Source organism: Chroicocephalus ridibundus, chromosome 13 (genome assembly GCF_963924245.1).
Source record: "Chroicocephalus ridibundus chromosome 13, bChrRid1.1, whole genome shotgun sequence".
Classification (NCBI taxonomy): Eukaryota; Metazoa; Chordata; class Aves; order Charadriiformes; family Laridae; genus Chroicocephalus; species Chroicocephalus ridibundus.
In genome coordinates this window covers 4,345,562-4,367,686 of record NC_086296.1, presented here as the reverse complement: position 1 = coordinate 4,367,686, position 22,125 = coordinate 4,345,562, and the positions used below count along the sequence as shown (strand labels likewise).

Below are 22,125 nucleotides of genomic sequence, written 5' to 3'. Positions count from 1 at the left end.
TAGAGGGCAATAAGCATCATGATTAGACACAAGGAGCTCCATCTTAATATTACAGTAATTAAAAAGAGAGCCAGAGAGCTCAATGCCTTATGCAGTGAAACACTCCTTATGTGCATGCATCTCTCGGCTCACATTTACCCCACTCAAATTTGCCTCCATTCCACACAAGGCTACTGTTTTTAAAGTCAGTAGGTGACAGAAGAACAAAGAACAGTTCTCCTGAAACCATTTCAGTCTCAGCTTGATCAGGTTTTGCTGCAGTCCAGGTGTAGAGAACATCTGCAACCAAAAGCCTCAGTGAGGCTGCCAGCAACCTCAGCCTCTGCCAGTAAGCAAAAAAGCCAAAACCGAGCTCTAGAAACACTTCCCTGCCTCAGCCATAAACATCGCAAGAAGCACTTGTATAGATGTGTTACACATCTCTAAACATTGCTCCTCCGGACTGCTGCCAAGTGACATCTTCAGTTCTCCATTACCTGCAGGGTTTTCTGCAGCAGGCACGCACTGCTGTGGGAGGATGCTGTAACTACACTGCTGAGGACAGCTGAGTAACAGAGGGAGGTACCGACGCTTTGTAAACATACCTTACTACTTAAAACGACCGTAAGGAGATGAGGAGATGTTTCCATCGCACCTCACCGCAACGGATTCAGTCTCAGCCCTTCCAGGAAGAACGTCCCATAACTGTACCCTTAAAGAATCAGTAGCAGCCCCCCCACTATCATTTCTTTTGAAACTATAGCACTGTGCTGCCAGAAAGACAGAAGACCCAAGACCAGAAGGAACCTTTGTCCAGACCCCAAGCACGAGAAGCTCAGTTAGGGAGCAGGGTAACTGAGGCCGTGCATCCTGTTGCCAAGACTGTTTATGTATTTTTCATTAGCTGCTGGATAAGCTACAGAAATATTCAAGGGAGGAGACAATTGGATTGCAGTCAGCTTTCTATACAAATTCAGGCACTTACAGCCTCCATGGCGCCTAAGCAAAGTGGACAGGGATTTTCTTTTATCGTTCCTCTAGACTGGGAACATAAGTCCTGCTTAAATTGTATATTAGATATTCAAGTGCTATTTTGGATCTTGCTCCTACACTAGCTAAGCTCCACTGCTTCAAATTTAAACTGGTTTTGATTTATGGAGCAAAGCAGCCCATAAACTTGAATAGCTACAAATTTGATTAATCTTACCAAGGTTCTGTTACTTTGGCTTACAAATGATATACAGAGAGCTAAAATTTTCCTCACGTTCCATCATAGAGAGAGAATCAGACAATCAGAGGTACCAGTGACAGAGAAGAAAACACAGTGAAGATCAGCAGCCTTCTGCTGCAGTATCTATGGCTGCCCGATGTGCAGTAAAACAGCAAACAGTGTCCAGAAGAATGTAAAATACGCACAACTGAGAGCAGCACTTGGGTGCCAGCTGGGGGGCTCTGCAGTCTGGAGCTCAGACTCACCAAAACCCCCATGTACAGGGATGTGAAGGATGGTAAGAGCAAGAACAAGAAAGGGTTAGCAGTAGCAAAAAGAAGAGCTGCTTTAAGGACAGAGGCAGGTGTGACCCCCAGCACTGCCCAGTGCCACAAGAGGGTCTCCTTGAGCCAGGGACACAGCCTCCCATCACTCAGCCCATGCTCACCTTGAATAATACAGCTTGTATTATACAGCTGCCTCCCCTTCCCCGTTTACTGAGTGATTTTGTCATTGTCCCTTCCTTCCCCACGTCCCTTCCATCTCACTTTCCAGTCCTGTCCCCCTGCACACCTGCTCCTGGCCAGCTCTTCTTCATCCTCTCCCAGCATCTAAGTAAGACAGCAAGACTGCAGGGCTCCCAAAAGGACTCCTAAGCTCCAGCCAGCTGTGCGCATCTGCCTACAGTGCACCACCAGCTATGCCAAGGGAATAAATGACCAAACAGACACACAAGACTGAGTGAAACAGGGCTGTGTGTGCATACAATACTGTTTACCCCAGTATTTTTATCCTGCAATATTTTAAAATAATCTGCATTACTCTACAACTCCCTTCCTGCCTCCGCAGTGAGGCTCACGGGAAACACTGTTCAATTACTTTTGGTGGGGAGATTTCTCTCTGGGAGTCACTTAATGGGAAAAAAGAGCATTAGAACTGGCAGTAATTCCTGCCCCCGCACTCTGATGAGCAGAACCAGTCTTGTCAGCATGTAACCACCACACTTGGAGTTTTAGATGTGGAAATAAAGAAAACCCTCTTACGTGGTGTCCTCCCACCGCTGCAGACACTGGCTATGAAAGCTGTGGTTACACAGCGTGGTAAGGATCCCGTTCACGGACTCATCCATCCTCTCCAGGCACACTGTGCACTTTGGGAGCTCTGTCAGATCCATCACAGGCAGGCTGGCCCCCTTCAGAAGAACAAGCAGAGACAAATTGCTCAGCACCTTCCAATCATCATAAATTAAGCACCCACGTAAGAAAGTCAAACTTCTCTCATTAGTCCTGGCACTAGGGTACAAAAACACTACAAAGTAACCCTGTGAGATAACTACACGGAAGTTAGAATTTTATCAAAAAAGAAAGTGATCCACCACGACCATTAGACCACAACCAGGATCCTCATCGCAGCACAGGCTGCATCTGCCACCAGCCCCATTCTGTTTTCTGGATTCACTAGATCTACTACCCACGGCAGGTTTAGGTGAGACGCTGCAGTGGTGAGGCATGAAGCCCATGAAGTCACCAAATAAACTCTCCCAGGTAGAAACAGCACTGGAACGGGAAATGGGGTTTGGGCTGACAGAGTTAAGCAGCTCTTGCAGCGTTCTGCCCAGTCCAAATAATCCTGTTAAAAATCTCTGAAGCGCAAGGAAAACAAAACCAAACAAACTTACATCTTCTGATTTGAAGACTTCAGCCCTTTCCACGTACACCAGCTGGCAAACATCCTCCTCTATCGAGTTGAACTGCCGGCCATTGCATGCCATATAAAAGCTATCTGCATCAGCCTATGCGCAAAACAAAGGCAGCCAGTTAAAAAGAGAAAAACTCGCAGCTGATACAACAGAGGAAGAGGAGCAGAAATCTGCTGTATCGTCTCTTCTCCCCTCCACCAAGCCCTGTAATACCAGAGGAGATATTTCAGACAGTCAGCTCCTGCCAGCAGGCATCGCATCTTGGCACTGGGTTTGGCGTTACCACTTGAAGACAAGAAGTTAAGTTCGCAGCAGTGACAGCTACTCCGATATTTGAGCATGCAGCAGGAATAACGGATTTCCCTTCAGCATCTGTTTTGCTCTTTGTCAGCAATTTCAGTGCAATTTGCAAAGCAAATTGCGAACTGCAAAAATTTAAGAGGGCCACATTGCGGGACACTTGCGTTAGGGAAAGGAACAACAATTTAACTGCGGGAAAGGATCCATTTCACCGGTCACAATTGAGGCGTGCTCGGAACTGTGCCCGAGAGTCATTTGCAAAGAGGCAGAACCAAAACAAAACCTGATGATCAAACAGATCATCCATTTTCGCTCAGTAACATCCCCAAACCCCTTTTCTCACAAACGATCGCACCAGATTGAGGCAAATTAGCTGAACGCCACCTTCCCATATTCCTGGTCACTCCTGCCAGGAGCATAAAGGCCCATGAGATCTGCTTTCGCTGCCTGTAGACACAGCCATTAGGGGTCACTGGGGAACAGGACTTTGGGGAATTTCCTCAGAAACAGGAATTTCAGGGTGAATTGAGTAAAAGTTTACGGATTTGCTGCAAGACTGCTTAGCACTAGATATTTGCCCATGTAATTTGATACAGCGATATACAAGATGCATCTTTGCAACTCCTGCAAATAGCACAGATGTTGTACAGATACTGCATCTGTACAACAGGCATGGGAAATATCTCACGCAGCATTCACAGCTGGGGAAAACCTCTCTCCCAGGTCCAAAATAGGTCATTTCCAGTTCAGAGAAAAGAAGGTACCAGGGAGAGGGTCCACACAGGAACTGGAAGGGGGAATGCTCAAAGCTACACAGTGCAAGAAGACCCGTGAGCAGCAAACTGTTATCTGGTTACCAATTCATCCCCTAGACTCTCAGCTTTGTGGGCAACTGGCCTTTTCACACTGTGCTGGCCGTGGCTGGGAGACCACCCGGCTCCTTTGAAAAGCAGAACAAATCTTTCCTAAAATGCAAACAAAGCCCCACTGGCTTGGTCCTTTCTGTTCAGTGTAGTACAATGCACCACTCTCTTTTTGAATATGCTGAGATAGAACCATATATCCTTAATATATTTTTTAAATACCCTGCCAACAAGAAACAGGATAACTAGAACGTGGCAGACACTTGCCTCCAGGTCAAGGTGTGGGACTCATTACAGTCAGCAGCCCCAGGAAAGCTCTGGGCCATAGGACAGGACTGTTTCTCCGAGGGTAAAGTGCAATCTTGGCTCCAGTGAAGCCAGACAGCACTCCTAAACAGCAGCTGTATGTGACAGTGCTGTCCCTTTGACAGCAAAGGGACTTCCAGCTCTTACCTGCGAGCTGAACTTTATCAGCACCATGTACTGGTTTGGAGTGGAATCTCGGATGATTTTCATGTGCTCAATTACTTCGTAGAAAGAAGCCACAAACTTCATCAGGTCGTGGCTGGTCATCGTAGCAGGGACCGTGAGGATACACAGCATGGCGCTGCGCCTTACGTCTTCTTTTAAAGAGGTCATCTTGCTGATGAGACAACAGTGACACAACTTCATGTCATTTCAGACAAGACAAAGGCAGAGCTGGATACATCACCCTTCCAACAGCCACAGTTAAGAGAATAGCTTTGTTGTCAATCTTAACCCTCTTTTGCACAACTGTAAAGACTAAGAAAGAGAAACAAGGGGTTGTGGCAAGCGTCCAGGGTACCCACGTAAAACTATCACTCTTTGGCAAAGGATTAAACCGGGCAGCTCCAATAAACAGTGGTTTTGTCAGGAATAATTTAACATCCGTTTTTCTATAAAAACAGTTGTAAGTTGGCAAGCCCCAGACGCTCAGAACTATTCCTAGAACAAGTGAGCGATGTTTGTTACTATTTCAAATACCCATTTTATGTCTCCTGATAGCTTTCAGGAAGACCCAAAATGGAAGTTCTCACGCAATTATAGGAATGGCATGGAACTGTAATCCCTGAAATATGGGGTGAAACTTTCTGCCTCAGACAGCTCCTCAGGCCTGCCACCAAGACCCCAGAGATCACAATTTAATTGTGGGATCCCCTGAGAAGCTACTTTCAAACATCATTTTTGAGGATCCCACATTTGTCTTATGGTATTACAGCCCCTGGGACAAGCCCTCTCCACCTGGAGTGGCCTCACCCGCCGCTGGGAGACCTGGACCAGCCTCAAGCTCCACCGTTCAGGCATGGCACCGTCTGCCCTCCCAGGTGCGAGTCACCCTTCCTGTTTGTCCCAGCTCAGGAGCCACAGCCCCAGGGTGACCGACTCACCCTTCCGGCTGGCAGCATTATTCAGGCGCACTGTTCCCACTACAGCCGCAATTAGTGAAGCATTCTTACTTTGTTTTGTACAGATGCATAATGCCGTGAACGATTTCAACTGAGGGATTCCCGCTGAAGAAGGAAATCTGGTCAGGGAGCTGTTTTGAAGGCGAGTCTGGAGCAGTCTCACGCTCTTTACTTTGATCATCATGTTTATTTTTGTCCTCGGCAGATGCAGCCTCTGAAGATTTTCTTCCTTCCACGGCAGCTTTTGTTTCATCTTTTACAAATCAAAAGTTTCCACATTACTAATGGCGCACCAGAAATGTCTGCTGTTCCCTGAACACAGCCTGCATGTACACAACAGCACTCCGAAAAGTCAAATTACAATCCTGGAAAGCAGCAGAACGAATCACCTCTCATCTCTGCTGTTCCAGGGGAAACTCCAGAGCTGCCAGACACCCAGTGCGAACCCCTGGCAGACCCCAGTGCTGCGGATCAAGCTGTACTGTGCCAGGTGAAATCCCAACAGGCACCAGTACCAACACAAGGCAGCCGGGACAGCATTGCTGAGCAGAGGCAAGGAGGGGGCTGCTCCTCCTGCGCTGCTCTGATGGCAGCTTGGATGTTTGACAAGACCTGGTGTTCCCATCTTTAAAATTCCTCCCGATCAGGGAATTTAAACATCTACAGAGCTGAACGGTCCCACTGCTATGGGCCAGCAATACTAACAAGCAAAACACTGACAAGCCCGCCGCATAGCCCAAAATAAATTAATTCTTTATGTTTGCCAGCAATAACCAGCTCTCCTGTCCAGACCCCAACGCGCATTCCTCAGCTTCCCTACTTCTTTTCCAAACCACTCGACTGACTCAAAACTCACAAACCCGGCAGCACCTCCACCAGCCCCACACGGACAAACAGTTGTCATCGGTGGGGCCAGCGCCTGGGAAGCCAGGGAAGGGGCCACCACACAAGCCGGGTGGTCGACAACCACAGACCCGAAAACCGGCGCTTTCCCCCCCCAGTGCCGGTACCTGGCCGCGGCTGGATGGTCTCAATGATCACGTCGGTCATCTCCCTGCGGCCGAGGTGCTGGTGGAGGATGGCCGCCCGCTCCCCGGGGCCTTTCCCCTCCAAACAGGCCGGCACAGCAGCCGGGGCCGCCCCGGTGCTCTCCGCAGCCATCTCCGGAGCTGCGCAGGAGAAAGGAGCCGTTGGCACGGGGGTGGTAGGAGCGGAGCCCCGGGACCGGGACCCACCGGCAGCACCGGGACGGCCCCCGGGCGCTTTGGGGACAGGGCACAGCTCCCTCCCCCGCCGCGGCGGAGAGGGCTGACCCGCACCCGATCCCTGTCCCCCCCCTCGGTGTGGAGGGGACCGGACCCGGACCGGCGGGACTCACCAGCCGCGTCGTAAGCGAAGCCCGCGGGCAGCGGGGAGTGCTCGGCCAGCTCCAGCCGGATCACCACCAGGGACACGCTCATGGGCCCGGGCACCGCGGGCCGCTGCCACCGCGCTCCGGGGAGGCCAACGGAGATGAAACACCGCTTCCGCCTCCCGCACCTTTCCCCTCTGACCCCGCCGGGGTCACGCCGGCGACGCGATGACGAAAGAGGCGGCGACAACGACGACGCGGCAACGACGGCGGCGGAGGAGGAGGACGGTGAGGGGGTCCGCGAGCGGCGCCCGGCTGCTTCTCGCGAGATTTCCGGGTGAGTTCTCGCGAGACTTGGGGGTGAAGCCTGCCCTCTTCCTGGCAAGGCCTGGCCTGGACTAGGCCTAGCGGGGGCCGGGGCGCGGACCGGGGGGCCCGGCCCTTCCGGCCCCCCCCCTCCGCGCCCCGAACCCCCTAAGGGTGACTTCAGGAGAGATGGCACACTGGGGGTGGAAGTGAAGGGGGTGACAGCCCTGCCTGTGCAGGCCTGCCGCAGAGTCACAGGCCCTGTTACCATAGCAACGCAGCCAAGCCAGAGGGCCCAGGGCCCAGGCCCCATCCCTTTAGGCCAAAGCACCCTCCCCCCGCAAAAAAAAAAAAAAAAAAACCGACCAAAAACCTTTTCTTGTTTTTCTCTCACACCCACCATTTTGGTATTTTGCCACTCAGGGTCGTGCCAGGCTTTGGGATTGTTCATGCTTAAGTAAAAGAAACTAAAGGACAACCCGGCCCTGGAAATAAAGGCTTTGCTTCATGGCTTAGAGCTGTCTGTGAAGGATAAAGGATACCCCTGCACAATCAGGATAACACCAGCGTGCTACAGCCGCTCTAACGTGTCTTTGAAAGCCTCCCAGCATCGTCTGGCGTCATAGAAAATTAACTCTAGCAAGACTGACTGCAGGGACAGGCAAGCAACAAGAACATTGCAAAAACATGGTCGCTTTGCAAAGTTCTGCTGTGATTAGTAATCAGTAGTGTGGGTGTTTGTGATTAGTGAAATTGTGTTTTACCTAAACGTTTGGAGGGCGTGAGGACCCTGCGTAAAACCACGTTCAGGTGCCTCAATTTCAGGACACTTCATGTGCATGAATAAATATTTACTTTAATAAAGTAATGCTATACTTTGTGTCCCAGTCTCTCTCCTCTGTCAGCATGGGCCTGTTGCAAATTTTCTGCAGCATGTACCTGAGGGGCATTGCCCGCACCCCTTACCTGCTCTGTGCTGGGATCCGGCAGCACCCGCAGGGCTTAATCCGGCGGAGGCGATCTGGATGGTGCCATTATAAAGCTGTGATCTTTGACGCCAGCGGAGTGCTCCTCCCGTCCCCTTACAAGACAGCTGTGGGTGTGTATTCTCATTTCTCATTTGCTCCTCTTGTTTCTGTGCATAGAAGGAAAATAAATTTCAGGTGTCCCTGCCAGCTGTCTCTGGTTCTGGTAAGATATTCAAGAACTTGCGAAGATGACAATAGTACCTTGTTGTGCCATCAGAAGTACTAGAACTGATAGCAACGGGCAAGGGCGCTGGCAGCTCCAGATCAGGGCCTGAACCCATCTCGTAATGAAACAGTCCTGTAATGGCACTGGCTGGTACCGCCCAACATTGGTATTGTCCTTCAGGACACTTTAAGAACTCAGTGTTTTCACCCCAAGTGCACCACACCAAATATAGAGGTGAGGTGCTTCATTTGGGGGAATGCCAAAACTTCTTTTCTTTGTGTCTGGGTCAATTACCCTAGTCCAACACGTCAGTTCTCATGAGTGCTGGTCGATGTATCAGACTTCAGAGGGATTTCAAGCTAGTTTCTCAGTTCTGATGATGCCATACATGCTCTCTCCTGGCTTTCTTACTTTTTTCTGTATAGACTGGGAGGCCCGGAATTGTATTCCAGCCGGCACCATCCAGCAAGCTATGCTCTCTGGAGGGGAAAGTAGTCCCTCTCTGAAGTACACAAGAGGAGAGCTGACGGCTGTGGAGTTTTTGCAGGAATTGGGACAGAAGTGCTTTGAGATTGTAAGCCACTTCCCTCTCCTCTCTTTGTGCTTCCTGACTGCAGGGAAATGGGACCCTGCAATGTGGGAACCTGGTGGTTCAGTGAGGAAAGAGGAGCTTTTTTAAAAGGAATCCTTTGATGGAAGGGTCTGGATTTACCGTCTAGGAAGCACTGCTGTCTGCTCAGGGCAGACTTTTCACTGCCATCATGACTCTGGTACACAAGCAGGATGGTCAGCTGAATTTGCCTTGACTTCCATGAGCCTCTTCCTGCTTATTTCATAACTTTTATTTCGATACACCTCTAGGATCAGCCAAGATGAGAAGTCAGAGAGTCAGAGACCAGCTGCGAGGCTTTTGCTGCTCGTACATGGGCACGCTCAGTGGATGGAGGCCATGGTCTCCAGGGAGGGTTCTAAAGATTGGTAGATGCCCCTCCACCACAGCTCCAGGAACACAGTGCAAGAATCCTCTCTTGAATAAAGTCTTTTTTGAAACAGCTCAGTCTAAAATGCAGTTTCCTTTCCTGCCTGCTGAATGGTAAATCAGTATTTATTTCTGACCTGCCTTGATTTTATGGCAGGCACAGTCCTAGTGCATTTCTCTTTCCAAAAATCAGACTTTTATCACTGCTGCTGCTTGTGTAGAATTAGTAATGTGAGAACACTAGTTTATTTGGTCTGAGCAATTTAGCTGGAAGACTGCCTTGTGCTGCCAAAGGAAGTAGGACAGCAAGATAAGATGTTCAGGCAACCTTCCTACCCAATCACTCTTATTTTCCTCTCTACTTAAAAACAATTTGTGGCTAATTATCCTTCTTGGGGGGGGGGGTGTTTCTCTGGTTTCTCAGGCAAATGTCTGTGTTCCAGTGGACTCTTTTCTCTTGGACTTAATCAGAAATGAGATGATAAAACAGCTCCCCATAATGGCAGAAGCAGTACAGTGTATCCGTGCAGAAGGTCTTAAGACAGCTCTTCTAAGCAACAGCTTCTGTCTGCTGAATGGAGAGAGCTTTCCGCTGCTGGACCGAAAGCACTTTGATGTGGTAAGCCCTGATGGATTCCAAAATGCATTTCTGTAGCTAGCTCTGTAGAAACCTGCAACTGAAGTTCTTTACGTGCAGGTACCAAATGAACAGCAACCAGCAGCACATATTAGTAGACATAAATGTAACAGTCTGTGAGAATGTTTAGTGGTATAATTTGTCGTAGTGATTCAGCCTTGAAGAGGGTCTCAGTGAGTGGCAGGTACTTGTGCATTTGAAAATTCATTGCAAAATGCCCACGCAGCCACAAGTCTACGTGTACCAATGTCGATAAAGGACTTGGAAGCTGGAACACTATACAAGAACTAAATGTTCTTGCCCAGTGCTTGCTTTATATTCAGTCTTTACTCTTTTAAAGCTTGTTTCATCCCAAAGAATTGCAAAGCAGCCCCCATATTCGAAAAATCCCACTACCCCAACGTGCCGATCTGACCTGATGAGCAGGCAGAGACCCCTCTCCCAGCACGCTTTGCTTTTGCAAAGATGAAGCAGAAGATTAGCCTCAAAGCTGGTTCTTGTGGCTTCACTTGAACAGGCAGCTACGAGGACTCACCTCAGCATGGCAGAAAATTTGCTTTTTTGTGTGCCCCAACTCACATCTTTGAATTTCAGGAGTTTATTCGTGACTTAAGTTTGTTTTATAGCCTTGATTGAGACAACAAAATAGGCAAAGAATAATCGTATTGATACATTTAAAACCTGGGACTGCTTAAAGTCATCTTGTCAACATTATGTTATTATCAGCTCGGCTTTCTGTGCATTCTACTAGTGACACCAGTGCCTATGAAGTTCTCTTAGTGGAGCGATGCTCTGTGATACCTTTCATCCCAGACTGTTTCAAAGCACTTTAATAACCACGGCCTATCTGGTGTCATCATTCACGCGGTGTGGCTCTTCTGTAACAGCAGGCAACAGGACTGCACAGTAATTAGTGGGAAAAAAATTAATTGAATGTGGATTTCCATTATCATTGGCTTTTATATCTCTCTAATAGATTAATTTCTATTCCTAGAGTGTCTTTCAGTGCAGGGGTGAATTACTGCTTGAATTTTTGATGGTTGTGAGGCAATGTGAGTATTCAGAGACTGTCTCAAGACTTCTTTGATGCAAAATTGGGCAGATGATTATGGTCAACATCTCTGCTGCTGTGAATATTGCTTTGGCGCAGTTGATAGGTGCGATGGTCAGGACATTGCTTTTCCAGACCATTTGGAAGGTGGTGCAATCCAAGGCTTTCTTGGACAGCATTGAGCAATTGGTTCAGCACAGTGTGGGATATCCAGTGAGTCTCCCACATCGTGACATCTCGTTGGATATCTTCCATCCAAGGACTGGCCGATCCTGTTTAGCTTATTTGAGCTGACAGAGCCACAGCCAAGCAATTGGCACCCACGCGGTCGCTTGAATCACATCCTATCCAGCTCTGTCAGCTCTCCATTCCCCGTGTCCCTTATTTCACATGTTAATTAGACTGTCAGTCTCTTTCCCACCCTCCCATCCTCCATTTCCAACACTGCACAGATGTTTGTGGTCACAGTAGGCTCATGCATAATCCATTTGTTGTTGCTGTAGATGGTTGAATCTTATCGGGAAGGAATGCACAAGCCAGATCCTCGTATCTACAAGCTGTGCTTGGAGCGGTTGGGCGTTCAGCCCCAGGAATCCATCTTCCTCGACAGCAGCAGCCAGAACCTAAAAGCAGCAGCCCAGCATGGCATTAAAACAGTGAAGGTACAAAGCAATGCAACCAAGGCAGGCTTCGTGTATGGTTTCTAAGTCCAGAAGCTGTGTTTGGCTTGAATGGCTCAGGATTTTCAATCGCAGTGGCAGACTCGTGTCGCCAAGCCTTTTGTTTCAGCTTGTCCGTATTCCTACAGGATGTGGCTGGGCTAAAGGGGAGGGTTACTGGCAAAGGCTGCGCTGACCTGTTTCATTCATGGCTCTAAACCCTACAGCCAGTGTAACCTCAGAGAAGTTGCTTCTCCTTTATGCACCTCGGTTCCCTATTAGAGAAACACCCCTAACCGTATGGTTGAGACAACCACATCCATCTGATGTGAGAAAATAAGACACACGCTTAAGACATTTCTAGAAGCAGCTGTGAGGCTTCACGGGTCTTTCAGCTGGGGATTGGTTAACCCACAGGCTTTGGAGATAGTGAGCACAGGGGTTTTACTTCGGTGAGGGGACCACTGGGGGAAGGACAAGCATGGGACTGGTGGGAAGAGTGAACTCTACTCCCCTGGACTGCACACAGGGGATTCCAGCACTTAGCCCAGCCCAAGCTCACAGTGTCTGTGCCAGGCAATTTTATCTTCTATCACCTGGTGTTTCTCCCTCCCTCCTGCTTTCAGGTCAATGATCCAGAAGTAGCATTCAAAGAGCTGGAAACCTATCTGGGTTTTCCTTTGCAAGGGTTTGTTCCAAATACTCGTTCAGTGAGACCAAGCATGGAAATCCCAAAAGATCGTCTGCAAAAGTACCTTGAAAACGTTCTCAGTGACCAAGCAACAGGTATCACAGTGCTTTTTGTTCTTCAGCCTGAAAGCTCACATATTCTGGAGCCATTGGCTCTTTCCATCATATGACAGATGGATTGAAAAATACTATTAATGACAGGCTCCTAATCTCCAAGCAAATGTTGCAGCCATTCAGGTTTCAGTGATCTGTCACTGTTTCCCAGAAATGGGAAACAACACTTTAGGACTTCCTCATTTGGGAGGGGCTGAGCACAAGTTGCCAAAGAGGTGCCAGGGATATTCCTGGCCTGTGAGCCATCTATGAGTGATTGCCATGTTCCCCAGGGGTTTGGGACACAGGAGCAAAGTGTAGGTTCGCGATTGCTGCAAGTGAGATCTCAGACCCAGGAGCAGGAAGGGGAAGTAAAACCTGGGGAAGTGGTGAGAAATAATCCCAGCTCATGCTTCTGTCTGCTGACCTGCTCTCAACTCTTCAGGCCCGCTAGCGTTACGGCAGTTTGGCCACGGACAGTCTACCCAGACCTATTATGTCAAGTTTGGAGATCGCTTGCTAGTGCTGAAGAAGGAGCCCTCTGACAGGCTGCATCCCTCGGGCTCTGCTGTCAGAAGGGAATACAGGTAAGAAGGAGCTGTGCTCCTCATGCCGGCTGAGCAGGGAAGACTCTCGTAGGAGATCCCAAACAACCCCCGTCCTAGGAACAGTGCTCATTCCAGCCTTGGCTGTTCTGTTCCACATCACACACACAGTCCACACACCCACCTCCCGCATTTTCCTCCCCTGTGTTTTGCACAGCTCCGTATCCCAGTCTGTGATCTGTCCGTTTGCTACAGCTTGGGTGAGTAGTCCTGGATTGAGATACGAGGCTGCGCTACCACCCTGCAGCTGGTGGTGAGCGTGTAGTTAGGACCCTGTGCCTGTGAAAAACACTCTCCCCACTCCTGCGCTGTGATCCTTCCAATTCGCAGAGCACACCACAGCTCTCCCGGCACACCTCGGGAGACGCAGGATCTCACTGTCGCGTCTGGCACCTTGGGTGGGAGAGAGATTGCAGCACAACACTGCAGCTGGGCAGCGAGGAGCCCCGCCAAGGGCTAGCCCCGTGCTGGAAGGGTCATGCTGTGCCAGAGATCTCTGCCTCGGCAGCAGAGCAGCAGGACACTTGTGGGGGGGACAGTTGTGATCTCCCCTTGGTTTTTCAGAGCGTGTTAGTCTCAGAGCCCTGGAACATACAAAGATTTTGGTGTGCTGCTTTCCCCTGCCCCCAGCCATGTTATTTTAGCGTGTTTAAAACTGAGCACAGGACTCTTTTTTTTTTTTTTTTTTTTTTTTTGTGCGTCTGCCTAGCAACAATGCAGTTCTAGTATTGATTCCCTAATGCCTTTCTCTGCTGACACGGCTCTCTGGCTCGCCCTGGCAGGGTACTGAAGGCACTCTCTGAGGCTGGTGTTCCTGTTCCCACTGTACTTGCTGTCTGCGAGGACAGAAGGTAATCTTGTCCCTCAGTTTTCACTCTGTGCTTGACAACTTCAGCCAGATTCCCCCAAAGACGAGGAGAGAAGGGATATAAGGAGCCAGACCTCACAAAGTACACCGGTCTAATTAGTGTTCGCCCAGTCTTGGGCTAGAGGAGCCTCTAGAAGTTCAAAGGACAGTAACACTTTCATTTGGCTTGTTTGAGGTGTGTCTTTATTTTAGCAATTAATCAAAATGCTGTCTTCCTTTGAAAAGCTGCTGTAAAACAGTGTTGTATGGCTCCCTGCTGACTCAATATGCTGAGGTTTCCAATAAGGAGGAGGTTTTTCTAACTGCCAGACGTCAGGTTTGCCCCAAGATCTACAGCTGCGATAGAAGCAAGTCTGCAACCAGGCCACCCTGTGCAGCCTGTAGTAGCACGGCTACGCTCAGAGCTCTGCTGGCTGCAGTAATAACGTCTCTGCACTGCAGTTAAATGCGTGTCCGCTGTTCGTGTTGTTCGCATGCAGTCTGACAGCCCGGCTGCAGAGCCCACTGCAGGGGAGGCAGGGAGACGGTTGGTGCTGTAGCCCAGCCCTAAGCTCAGGTTCCTGGGCTGGAGGGAACAGGGCTGGTCACGCCACAGCCGTGTGCCACTGGCTGGCAGCCTGAGCTGGGCTTGAGCCCAGGCCACAGCTGGGCATGGAGCTGTGCTGTTGAGGCTGCTCCTCACCTTGCCATGTGGGTGAGGCCTGGGGGCATGTTGAAGGTGCAGGTGAGATCTGAGGGATGGTAGGTAGCAGGATTAACCTCAGACCCACCAGTTCCACCTTGCTTCCCCAGCACTCTTGGCACACCTTTCTACCTGATGGAGCACTGTGCTGGCCGCGTCTTCAGGGACATCTCCCTCCCCACACTGCAGCCTAGCCAGCGGAGAGCTATTTATGCTGCCATGAGTCAAGTCCTCTCCAAGATCCACAGTGTAGACCTCAGAGCAGCCAAACTGGAGGACCTCGGGGAGCATGGTGAGAGAAGGCTATGTATCCTCTATCACTGTTTTCTTCTCCCGTGTGTCAGCGTTTGAAAGGATAGGCTTGGGTACAGGACTTGGGCCAAGCTTGGGGGCAGCTGGGAAAGCGAAGATGAGTAGCAGGGTGTCTGAATCCCTAGGCATGGTGGGAAGGTGTGGAGAGCTGCTTCAGATCCTCCAGGTCTGTGTTTACTGTTAGTAGTCCCCAGAGCTTCCTGCCATGAGCAAGAGCCGCACTGTGGGTGCAGGATTAACTTGTTTGCTGCCATCTCTGACCAAACTTCCTCGGCTCCTCCAGTGTCTCAGCAGGGCTGTCCCAGCTTTTTGGAGTCAGTGGAGAAGTTACGTTTTTGTCCAGGATCTGGTTATTTCTGCCAGAATATCAAATCCAGTGCCAGTTAAGAATGTATGAGAACCCTGGAAATCACAGTTAAACTCTTGGAGCTTACCTCAGGGTGCTGGACTGAGATCTGCTTGACTGTTTGACTTTTTCTGCATGCACCTTTCGTGCATCTCTTTTGAAGCTTCTTTGTGCCCATCCTTTTCCCTGAGAGCCTTCATTCCCTTTTTGCAGCTAATTACATTCAGCGACAAGTTGAGACCTGGACAAAGCAGTATCGAGCCATGGAAACTCATGTTATCCCAGCCATGGAGAGGCTCATCGAGTGGCTGCCTCTGCATTTTCCTGAATCTCAGAAGACGACAGTTGTGCATGGTGATTTCAGGTACTGCTTGGCTGACAGCACTTCCCTGGAGCATATCCCAGACAGCAGAGAGGGAGAGAGGGTGTAAAACAATACGCAGACTGCAAAGAGGTGATGAGTTGGGCTGGCACAGCAGCTTCAGAGCAGTCTGAAAGCTGGGCTCTGGGTCGTGTTCAGCATCCCCCAGGTAACAAGATCTAGATGGCCACAAACCCTTTGCATCTGTCATGAGAAGCATATCCCGAGAGCTCTGACTGGTTCTGTCTTGCACCCAGAGCTCTCGTATTTTCCCCAGTGTTTATCTGCATAGTGATCTGTGGAAGTTTAAAAACAGTCCCCATTTGAGAGCAAGGAAGCTGGGGACAGGAACTGAAAGCCTGGACTCCTGATGTCCGATTCCAATCCTGCTGCTTCATTGGTGTTTCAGAGTTTCTTCACCCAGCCACTGCAAACACTGGGGTATCATCAGCTGTTTCTGCAATACTCAGAAATCAGTTGTGGTGCACGTTGCTAATGATATTTGGTGCTTAAAGAGTTTGGGTGGCTGGTGAGATGCTGCAGGATGTATGGCAAAACCTGCCAGTGTTACAGGTGAAGTCATGCCGGAGTGTGATGGCTGGGGGCAGAGGTGAGGGATGCTGAGATCATCTTCTGTGTTGTCAGCCCCTGTCTGCCAGGACTGTGCAGCTGCAGTGTAGCTGTGTGCCAACTCTGGGCCAAGGCTCCTTCCCGCAAGGTTTGTCACACACAGTCCCAGTGTGACTGGAAGCTGGTGAGCTCTCTGCACCCTGGCAGGATGGCTGCCCTCTCTGTTTCCTCCTCAGTAGGCTGCTGCCCTCTTCTGGGGCTCAAACGGTGAAGGCTGTACTACCCATAATCTACAGCACATGACAACGCAGGGCCTGGGGTTATTGTGTGCTTTTGAAATGACCCCCTGGACAGTGACTTCCCTGCTTCACTTTTTGGCTAGCCTGTCCTGTAACATCTGTTCATGATCTGGGGCTCTGAATAACTTGGTTTCATTCTTCAAAGCACAGTTCAGTTCATCATTAACCAGAGAGTTCATTATTGAGTAATCTCCGTCCTCCCTGTCCTATGCTTGCAGAAATTAATCTTTCACTTGTGCAGCCTCCCAAAGGACTCAGCAATTTTTGAAGAGAGTGAAGAGCACTGGAAAGCACCTGCTGCTGCTGAGCACTGGGATTTTTTCCCCTCTTGAGACTTTGCTGATCTCTTTTTCCCTCTGATACAGGATGGACAACCTGGTCTTTCATCCAGACAGGCCAGAAGTCCTTGCTGTCCTTGGCTGGAAGCTTTCAACTCTAGGAGATCCCATCTCTGATTTGGCGAATAACTGTATGGCCTACTTCCTGCCACCTCACTTTAATGCACTGAGAGGTACAGAGAGGGGCAAAGTCACATTTTACACACGGAGAGAGGAACCAGAGTTCAGAAACAGATTAGCTCCTGCCCAGAGAGCTCAGCCGGCAGTTGGGCTCATTGCAGCTGGGAGGGGCTGTGGGTCTCGCACCATATTCCCAGCTCTGCCCTTTCCCCCCTCCCTCCAGGACGGAAAGTGCAGTGATCACTGTGCCATGGTCACCCCGTCCCCAGCTTGTCACATATTTGCCACCCATTTGGCAGATACTCTGCCGTGCGCTCCCTGTCCTGGTTGGTACCATCACCCTGTTCCTGCGCGTGGATCTGTTAACAGTCGTGTCAGGGATGGCCCCGGAGAGGAGGGCCCTGCTTCACAGCTTGCAAAACTGCGTTTAAAAATTTGTTTGGATTATTTTCCCTCTCACTTCAGCTGTAAAGCTGGGGAACTCTTTTGGGTGGGAAAGCTGTGAACCAGGCCAGCGCAGAAGGTGTTTTTCCACAAAGTTATACACTCGTTGAAAAGAACAGTATAGGTGTAAACAGAAAGGAAAATCACTCTGTTGTTTAGGAAGAAGATCCATCAGTCATTGCTTTCACAATTTCACCCCAGTGAAGTAAACTGCCCTGTATGCATTTCACCTATGTGGGTTGGTGCCAAACCCCCGTTGTTATATATGGAAACAGCGTGGCAGGAGTGCAGGTGTTGGATGGGTGCAGGTGTCTCTGCTGCTTCGCAGCTGCGTGGCTCAGCCACAAGCCTCACGGCATCCCTAGAAAGCTCTGAGCTCCTTGCTGTCTGCTGCTTCACTGTTGCCTCTTCACGTCTTCCAGGCTTGAGGAAGTGTGATTTGGGACACCTGGGAATCCCTACAGCAGAGGAGTATTCCCAGATGTACTGTGACCACATGGGAGTGGAGCACCCTGAGAACTGGAATTTCTACATGGCCTTTGCCTTTTTCCGACTGGCTGCAACGCTGCAGGGACTCTACAAACGCTCTCTGGCAGGTGAGGAACGCAACAACCCCGGCCCTGTGCTGCACAAGCCTCCAGCCAGAGCACAGACACAGGAGCACTGGCGTGGGGGGAGCCGGAGCGCTCTCACACTGAGCCGGGGGAGGTCAGACCAGCAGCATGTGCTGCAGGGTTCAGGCACTCCTGGCCATGCACCCTGAGAGCTCCAAAATTCCAGGGGGTAGAGCAAAGCGTGGCATTTCTGGCAGTCTTGTGCTTTCAGCATAGAGTTCCCATGGGAAACAAGGGCTCAAAACAAGAGATTCACCTCTTTGTTTGGAGATGAGTGACCTGGGAGTAATCGTGCATCAAGTTATTGCTGCATGTAGACAAGAGGTATGCGAATAGTGTCCTGTAAAGCACAGAGCTCCCTCCCTGCTCCAGCACAGGCTCTGGAGGGTGTAAGGCTGCTGTAACCTCTCAGGCAGGCTGTGTTGTGTAGTCAGGTGTGTCCTGCAACCAAAAAAAAGGGCCAAAGGGCTACACACACAGGGCATTTTCCCAGCGGCTGCTTTTTGCTGGATGCAAGGTCTGGTCTGTTCCTGTTTGCTGCTTGTGGCGATGGGACGTTGCTGTGTGATCACTTTTATTTCATGGGAGAAGTGAGCAGAGGCCAGAGTTCAGAGCTCAGAGCCGTGTCCTACAGGTGGAGCTCTCAGACCTTCAAACTAAGCAGCACCTTCGAAGAGAGACTCCAGGGAGGTGGTGTGAATTCTCGGTGCTGTTTATCTGCAGACATCAGATCTGGACCGGGAGTCTTTATCAGAGAGAACCAAGATGTTATTTTCGTATTCCATAGAGAGGAGTCTCTCCGAGTCCTGCTGGGCTGGCCCAGACCAGGGCACATGGTGCTGTTTGGGACGTGACTACATAACACTGGCTCTTTCAAACAAAGGTGTCCTGTTCCTCTCTTGTCCCCAGGGAGGCCAGCTCCAGGTGAAGGCAGCCCAGAGGATGCAGAGTTTGTGGCCAACCTGGCTTGGGATTTCGCCATAAAAGAAGGATTCCGTGTCTTTGACAGCCTCCCCACCACAAAGCCTCTCACACGTTGTTACAGCACCTTGGCCAGTCGAGGGCTGTTCCTCCGCAGGAGCTATGGTACCTGGCCACGGCCTGGGGCAGCTCTTGAGCCCAGAGTTGCCCTGGTCACACCCCCCAGCAGCCTGCTGGGGATGGCCCAGGGTCTTTCCTGCAAACTGGAAAAGATCATGGGTGTCCAATGGAGTTTTCTGATTTCCCAGCTCAGATGGACTCCACGTCCTCTTCTAGAGTTGAAGGTGAGACACCTTCCTCCCTAAAGCAGCTTTGCTTTGCTGTGCCTGCACGGGGGTGGGGGATTGTGGCATGCCTCTGAGCACTCTTGCTTTCCTGATCGCATTTGACACTTGGCACTCCTAGAGTCCAATGGCTTGGAGAAAGGGAAAGGGGGCTGGGTTCCCAGTGCTGGCTGCATTCGAATAACACAGTTCATATTCTGGGAAATAGCAATTTCAGAAGCCGGCAGTCCCTTCAAAGATGAGCAGATTAACGCCAGCGCAGCTGTCATCGCTGGTGCTGCTCCACCAAGGTCCTGCCGTCAATGCTGATGGAGTCCCCAGAGCTTGGCTGGGCTTGGGCTTTTCAACGCCTGACAGTCCATTGCTTGTTCGTTCCCTGGAATGGGAAAAGCCTCACTGCTACCTCAGTGTGGGAAAGGCTAAGTTAATTCTCTTTGCAAGACTCCCTCCCGCTGCTTCCTTGGAAGGTCCCTCAGATAGGGCAGGGAGCTGCCTGCACCTCCACAGCTTCATTTCCTCCTTTGTGTTCTCTTATCCTGCCTTCCCTGGCAGGGGCTGTCCCTGCAGACCTCCCTGTCAGCAGACAGCCGCCTGCCCAGTGATAAGCCAAGCATGTTCTGCAGTGCAGGCTCTGAGATGCCACTTGGACTTTGGCCCTGCCACCGCCCTGGGCTCTCCTGTGCAGAGCAGGTGCCGCTGCAGCCCTGGAACCCTCAAAACGGAGGGACATTGGTCATTCCTGGTATGGTGGTGAGGAAGAAGAAACAAGCTACCAAACTGACTTGCCCGTGGTCATGTGGTGGGCCAGTGGCAGAGATGGGAGTAGCATCAGGTCTCAAACTGTAGAGTTTTAATTACATGTCTCTTCTTTCTGCCAGTGCAAGGCAGGTCAGGTCAATACGCAGGTGTCAGCACAACTGGGTCCCCTGCCCGGGCTCTCCAAACTGTCTGGTTTCTCTGTGCTTCCACTTCCCAGTGCTGCTTGTGGCCACGGTGTGGCTCAGTGTGCTCGTGGCTCTGGGATGGCTCCTGCTGCAAATAGATTTGCTGGGAACGGTGTCAGAAGTAATCATTCACAGAGTGCGTCATGAAAGCAAACATCTCTATCCTTGGGTTGCTACCGAGATTATATTCTTAATGTATTCTAGGGACATTATAAAATTCTAGTGGGTTACTTAACCGCCTTTTAGCTGCCAAAAAAAAATAATAATCCCATCTGTTGTTCAGCCCTTCAGAAGCATTTCCTTGTGCTCTGGCAGAAACCAGCAAACCCCAACATTTCAGGGTGCTTAGCAGCTGCTCCCCTGAAAAGTTGGGAAAGGAGGGAAAGCAGCAGCTTTGGGGAATTTGGAAGTGCTGAGATGGGTAGATCTCCTTGCCCTTCTTCCAAACACTCATCTTCAGAACTGGGAGAGTCACCAAGTCTCCAAACATCAGGACTGCCATGCTCTCCCTATTCCATGCCCTGGGCCTGTGGTGGAGATGCTGCTCTGTGTCTGAGGGACCAGAGAACCCCCTCATCCCTGCCATCTCCCCATTTATCCCACTGTTCTTTCCCTTGCCATTGGCCCTGCACTGTCAACGTTTGCTGTGGAAGCGTGGTGTGAAAGCCAGGGGAGGAGTCTTGCTGCCCGCGGCAGAAAGATAATGCAGTGGAGCGTTAAACAGCCAAACAGTCCTGGCCTGGGAGTGTCAGGGCGCTCATAAGCTGGGCAAGGGACAAGGGAAGGGGCAAGCCTGCCTCGTGCCAGCTGGCACCGCAGGGGTGGAGGTTTGTCCCAGCGAGCTTGGCAGCCACATGCCCTTGGCTGAGGCACCCTCAGCTGAACAGGGCAGCGTCTCGGCTGATCCTGCCACATCCCACGTAGGGAGCCAGCAGACTTTGCACGCTGGTCCCAAAGGCTGCCTGTCCCCGCAGTTCTCTGGGAAGATCCTCTACAAGGGAGCAGAGCAAAGCTCAGTTTCTCTCTCAGCGAGCATAAGCACATCTGGCCAAAGCACCTGGCACACAGTTGCACTTCCAGCATCATGCCTGGGAGGGCCAGCACCAGGGAAGGGGGATGTAGGAAGATGTAATGTGTCCTATCCTCTTCCATCAGGCAGAGAGTGCCAGGACCAAAGCAGCGGCTCTGATGAAGACTGTACAGGCTATGGATGAGGATAACCAGGTGAGCAGAGACATGCACCTAATATTTAACCCTTCTCTGGCCCAAATAAAGCAACACAGGGGCACCTCCCTTCTGGGGCCTCCTCCACAGAAGGAACGAGGCATTGCAGTATGGGGCTCACGAGGGGTGATTTGTCCTGTCTGTTGTGGGATCCAAGGTGAGGATATTTCCCCAGCACTGCGTTCCCCAGGGCATTTGGAAGGGGCTGGGGCATTTGCTGCTGTTTTTCCCTGGTCCTGCAGCCCCTTACTTGCCCTGCATGGGCTTTGATCTCGCTCTCGCGCAGGTCTCTGGAGCAGAACATCTCAGCGGTGCAGACCCCAGCCTGGTGCTTCACTTGGACCTGAGCTCCATGTCTGGCTGAAGGTCCTGCATGGTTCACAGGACAGCACTCTCCAAACCGGAGCTGAACCACTAGCCACAGCACTGGGGAGCCTCGGACGCGAGAACAAACCAGCCGCTTTGGCATGGGAGAGGTCATGCTAACAGCAGCCTGGGACCTTCTGAATTTCAGCAAACTGTTATCTCCTGTCTGGGCTCAGTGCCTTTATTGCCAGGCTCAGTAGAGAATGGGGCAAAATCCACCCCTGGATCATGCGGCTGCAGGCAGTCACTTGCAGGGGGATGGAGCTGGTCAGGAATGACCGGGTGGGGGTGCAAGACTTGGTTTTGGGAATAAAGAGAATGGAGCAGTG

The 22,125-nt window shown here is 50.8% G+C and overlaps 2 protein-coding genes across 5 annotated transcripts in view; one reads left to right on the top strand and one right to left on the bottom strand.

Moving 5' to 3' along the window:
* Nucleotides 1-6,991, bottom strand: part of BRAP (BRCA1 associated protein) — a 15,844-nt gene extending 8,853 nt beyond the window's left edge. For both annotated transcript variants that reach the window (XR_010073220.1, XM_063351597.1), the window contains exons 1-6: nt 6,857-6,991; nt 6,489-6,647; nt 5,530-5,731; nt 4,505-4,694; nt 2,868-2,981; nt 2,233-2,381 (exon numbers count right to left, since the gene is read on the bottom strand). Coding sequence is in view for 1 of the 2 variants with exons in the window: in XM_063351597.1 (XP_063207667.1) it covers nt 2,233-2,381; nt 2,868-2,981; nt 4,505-4,694; nt 5,530-5,731; nt 6,489-6,647; nt 6,857-6,938 (896 nt within the window). In the remaining variant the exon portion in view is untranslated. The remainder of the gene's footprint in view (nt 1-2,232; nt 2,382-2,867; nt 2,982-4,504; nt 4,695-5,529; nt 5,732-6,488; nt 6,648-6,856) is intronic.
* ACAD10 (acyl-CoA dehydrogenase family member 10) lies at nt 6,937-22,125 on the top strand. 3 transcript variants are annotated; one of them, XM_063351596.1, is made up of 16 exons: nt 7,069-7,166; nt 7,559-7,796; nt 8,068-8,234; nt 8,755-8,903; nt 9,733-9,927; nt 11,500-11,658; nt 12,282-12,441; nt 12,884-13,025; nt 13,826-13,894; nt 14,704-14,885; nt 15,465-15,615; nt 16,847-16,992; nt 17,806-17,979; nt 18,907-19,262; nt 21,362-21,430; nt 21,717-22,125. In XM_063351596.1, the coding sequence occupies exons 3-16, from the start codon at nt 8,069-8,071 to the stop codon at nt 21,792-21,794; spliced, it is 2,196 nt and encodes a 731-aa protein (XP_063207666.1). In that variant the 5' UTR covers nt 7,069-7,166; nt 7,559-7,796; nt 8,068; the 3' UTR covers nt 21,795-22,125. The 3 variants fall into 3 exon arrangements, with proteins under 3 accessions (XP_063207664.1, XP_063207666.1, XP_063207665.1); XM_063351594.1 differs by lacking the exon at nt 7,559-7,796 and having other exon boundaries at nt 6,937-7,166; XM_063351595.1 differs by lacking the exon at nt 7,559-7,796 and having other exon boundaries at nt 8,024-8,234.

Coding starts and splice junctions, on each gene's coding strand:
- ACAD10 (XM_063351594.1), top strand. CDS start 6,937: ATGGGCCCGGGCACCGCGGGCCGCTGCCACCGCGCTCCGGGGAGGCCA. Junction 7,167..8,067: donor GCTTCTCGCGAGATTTCCGG/GTGAGTTCTCGC, acceptor AATTTTCTGCAG/CATGTACCTGAGGGGCATTG. Junction 9,928..11,499: donor ACCGAAAGCACTTTGATGTG/GTAAGCCCTGAT, acceptor TTGTTGCTGTAG/ATGGTTGAATCTTATCGGGA.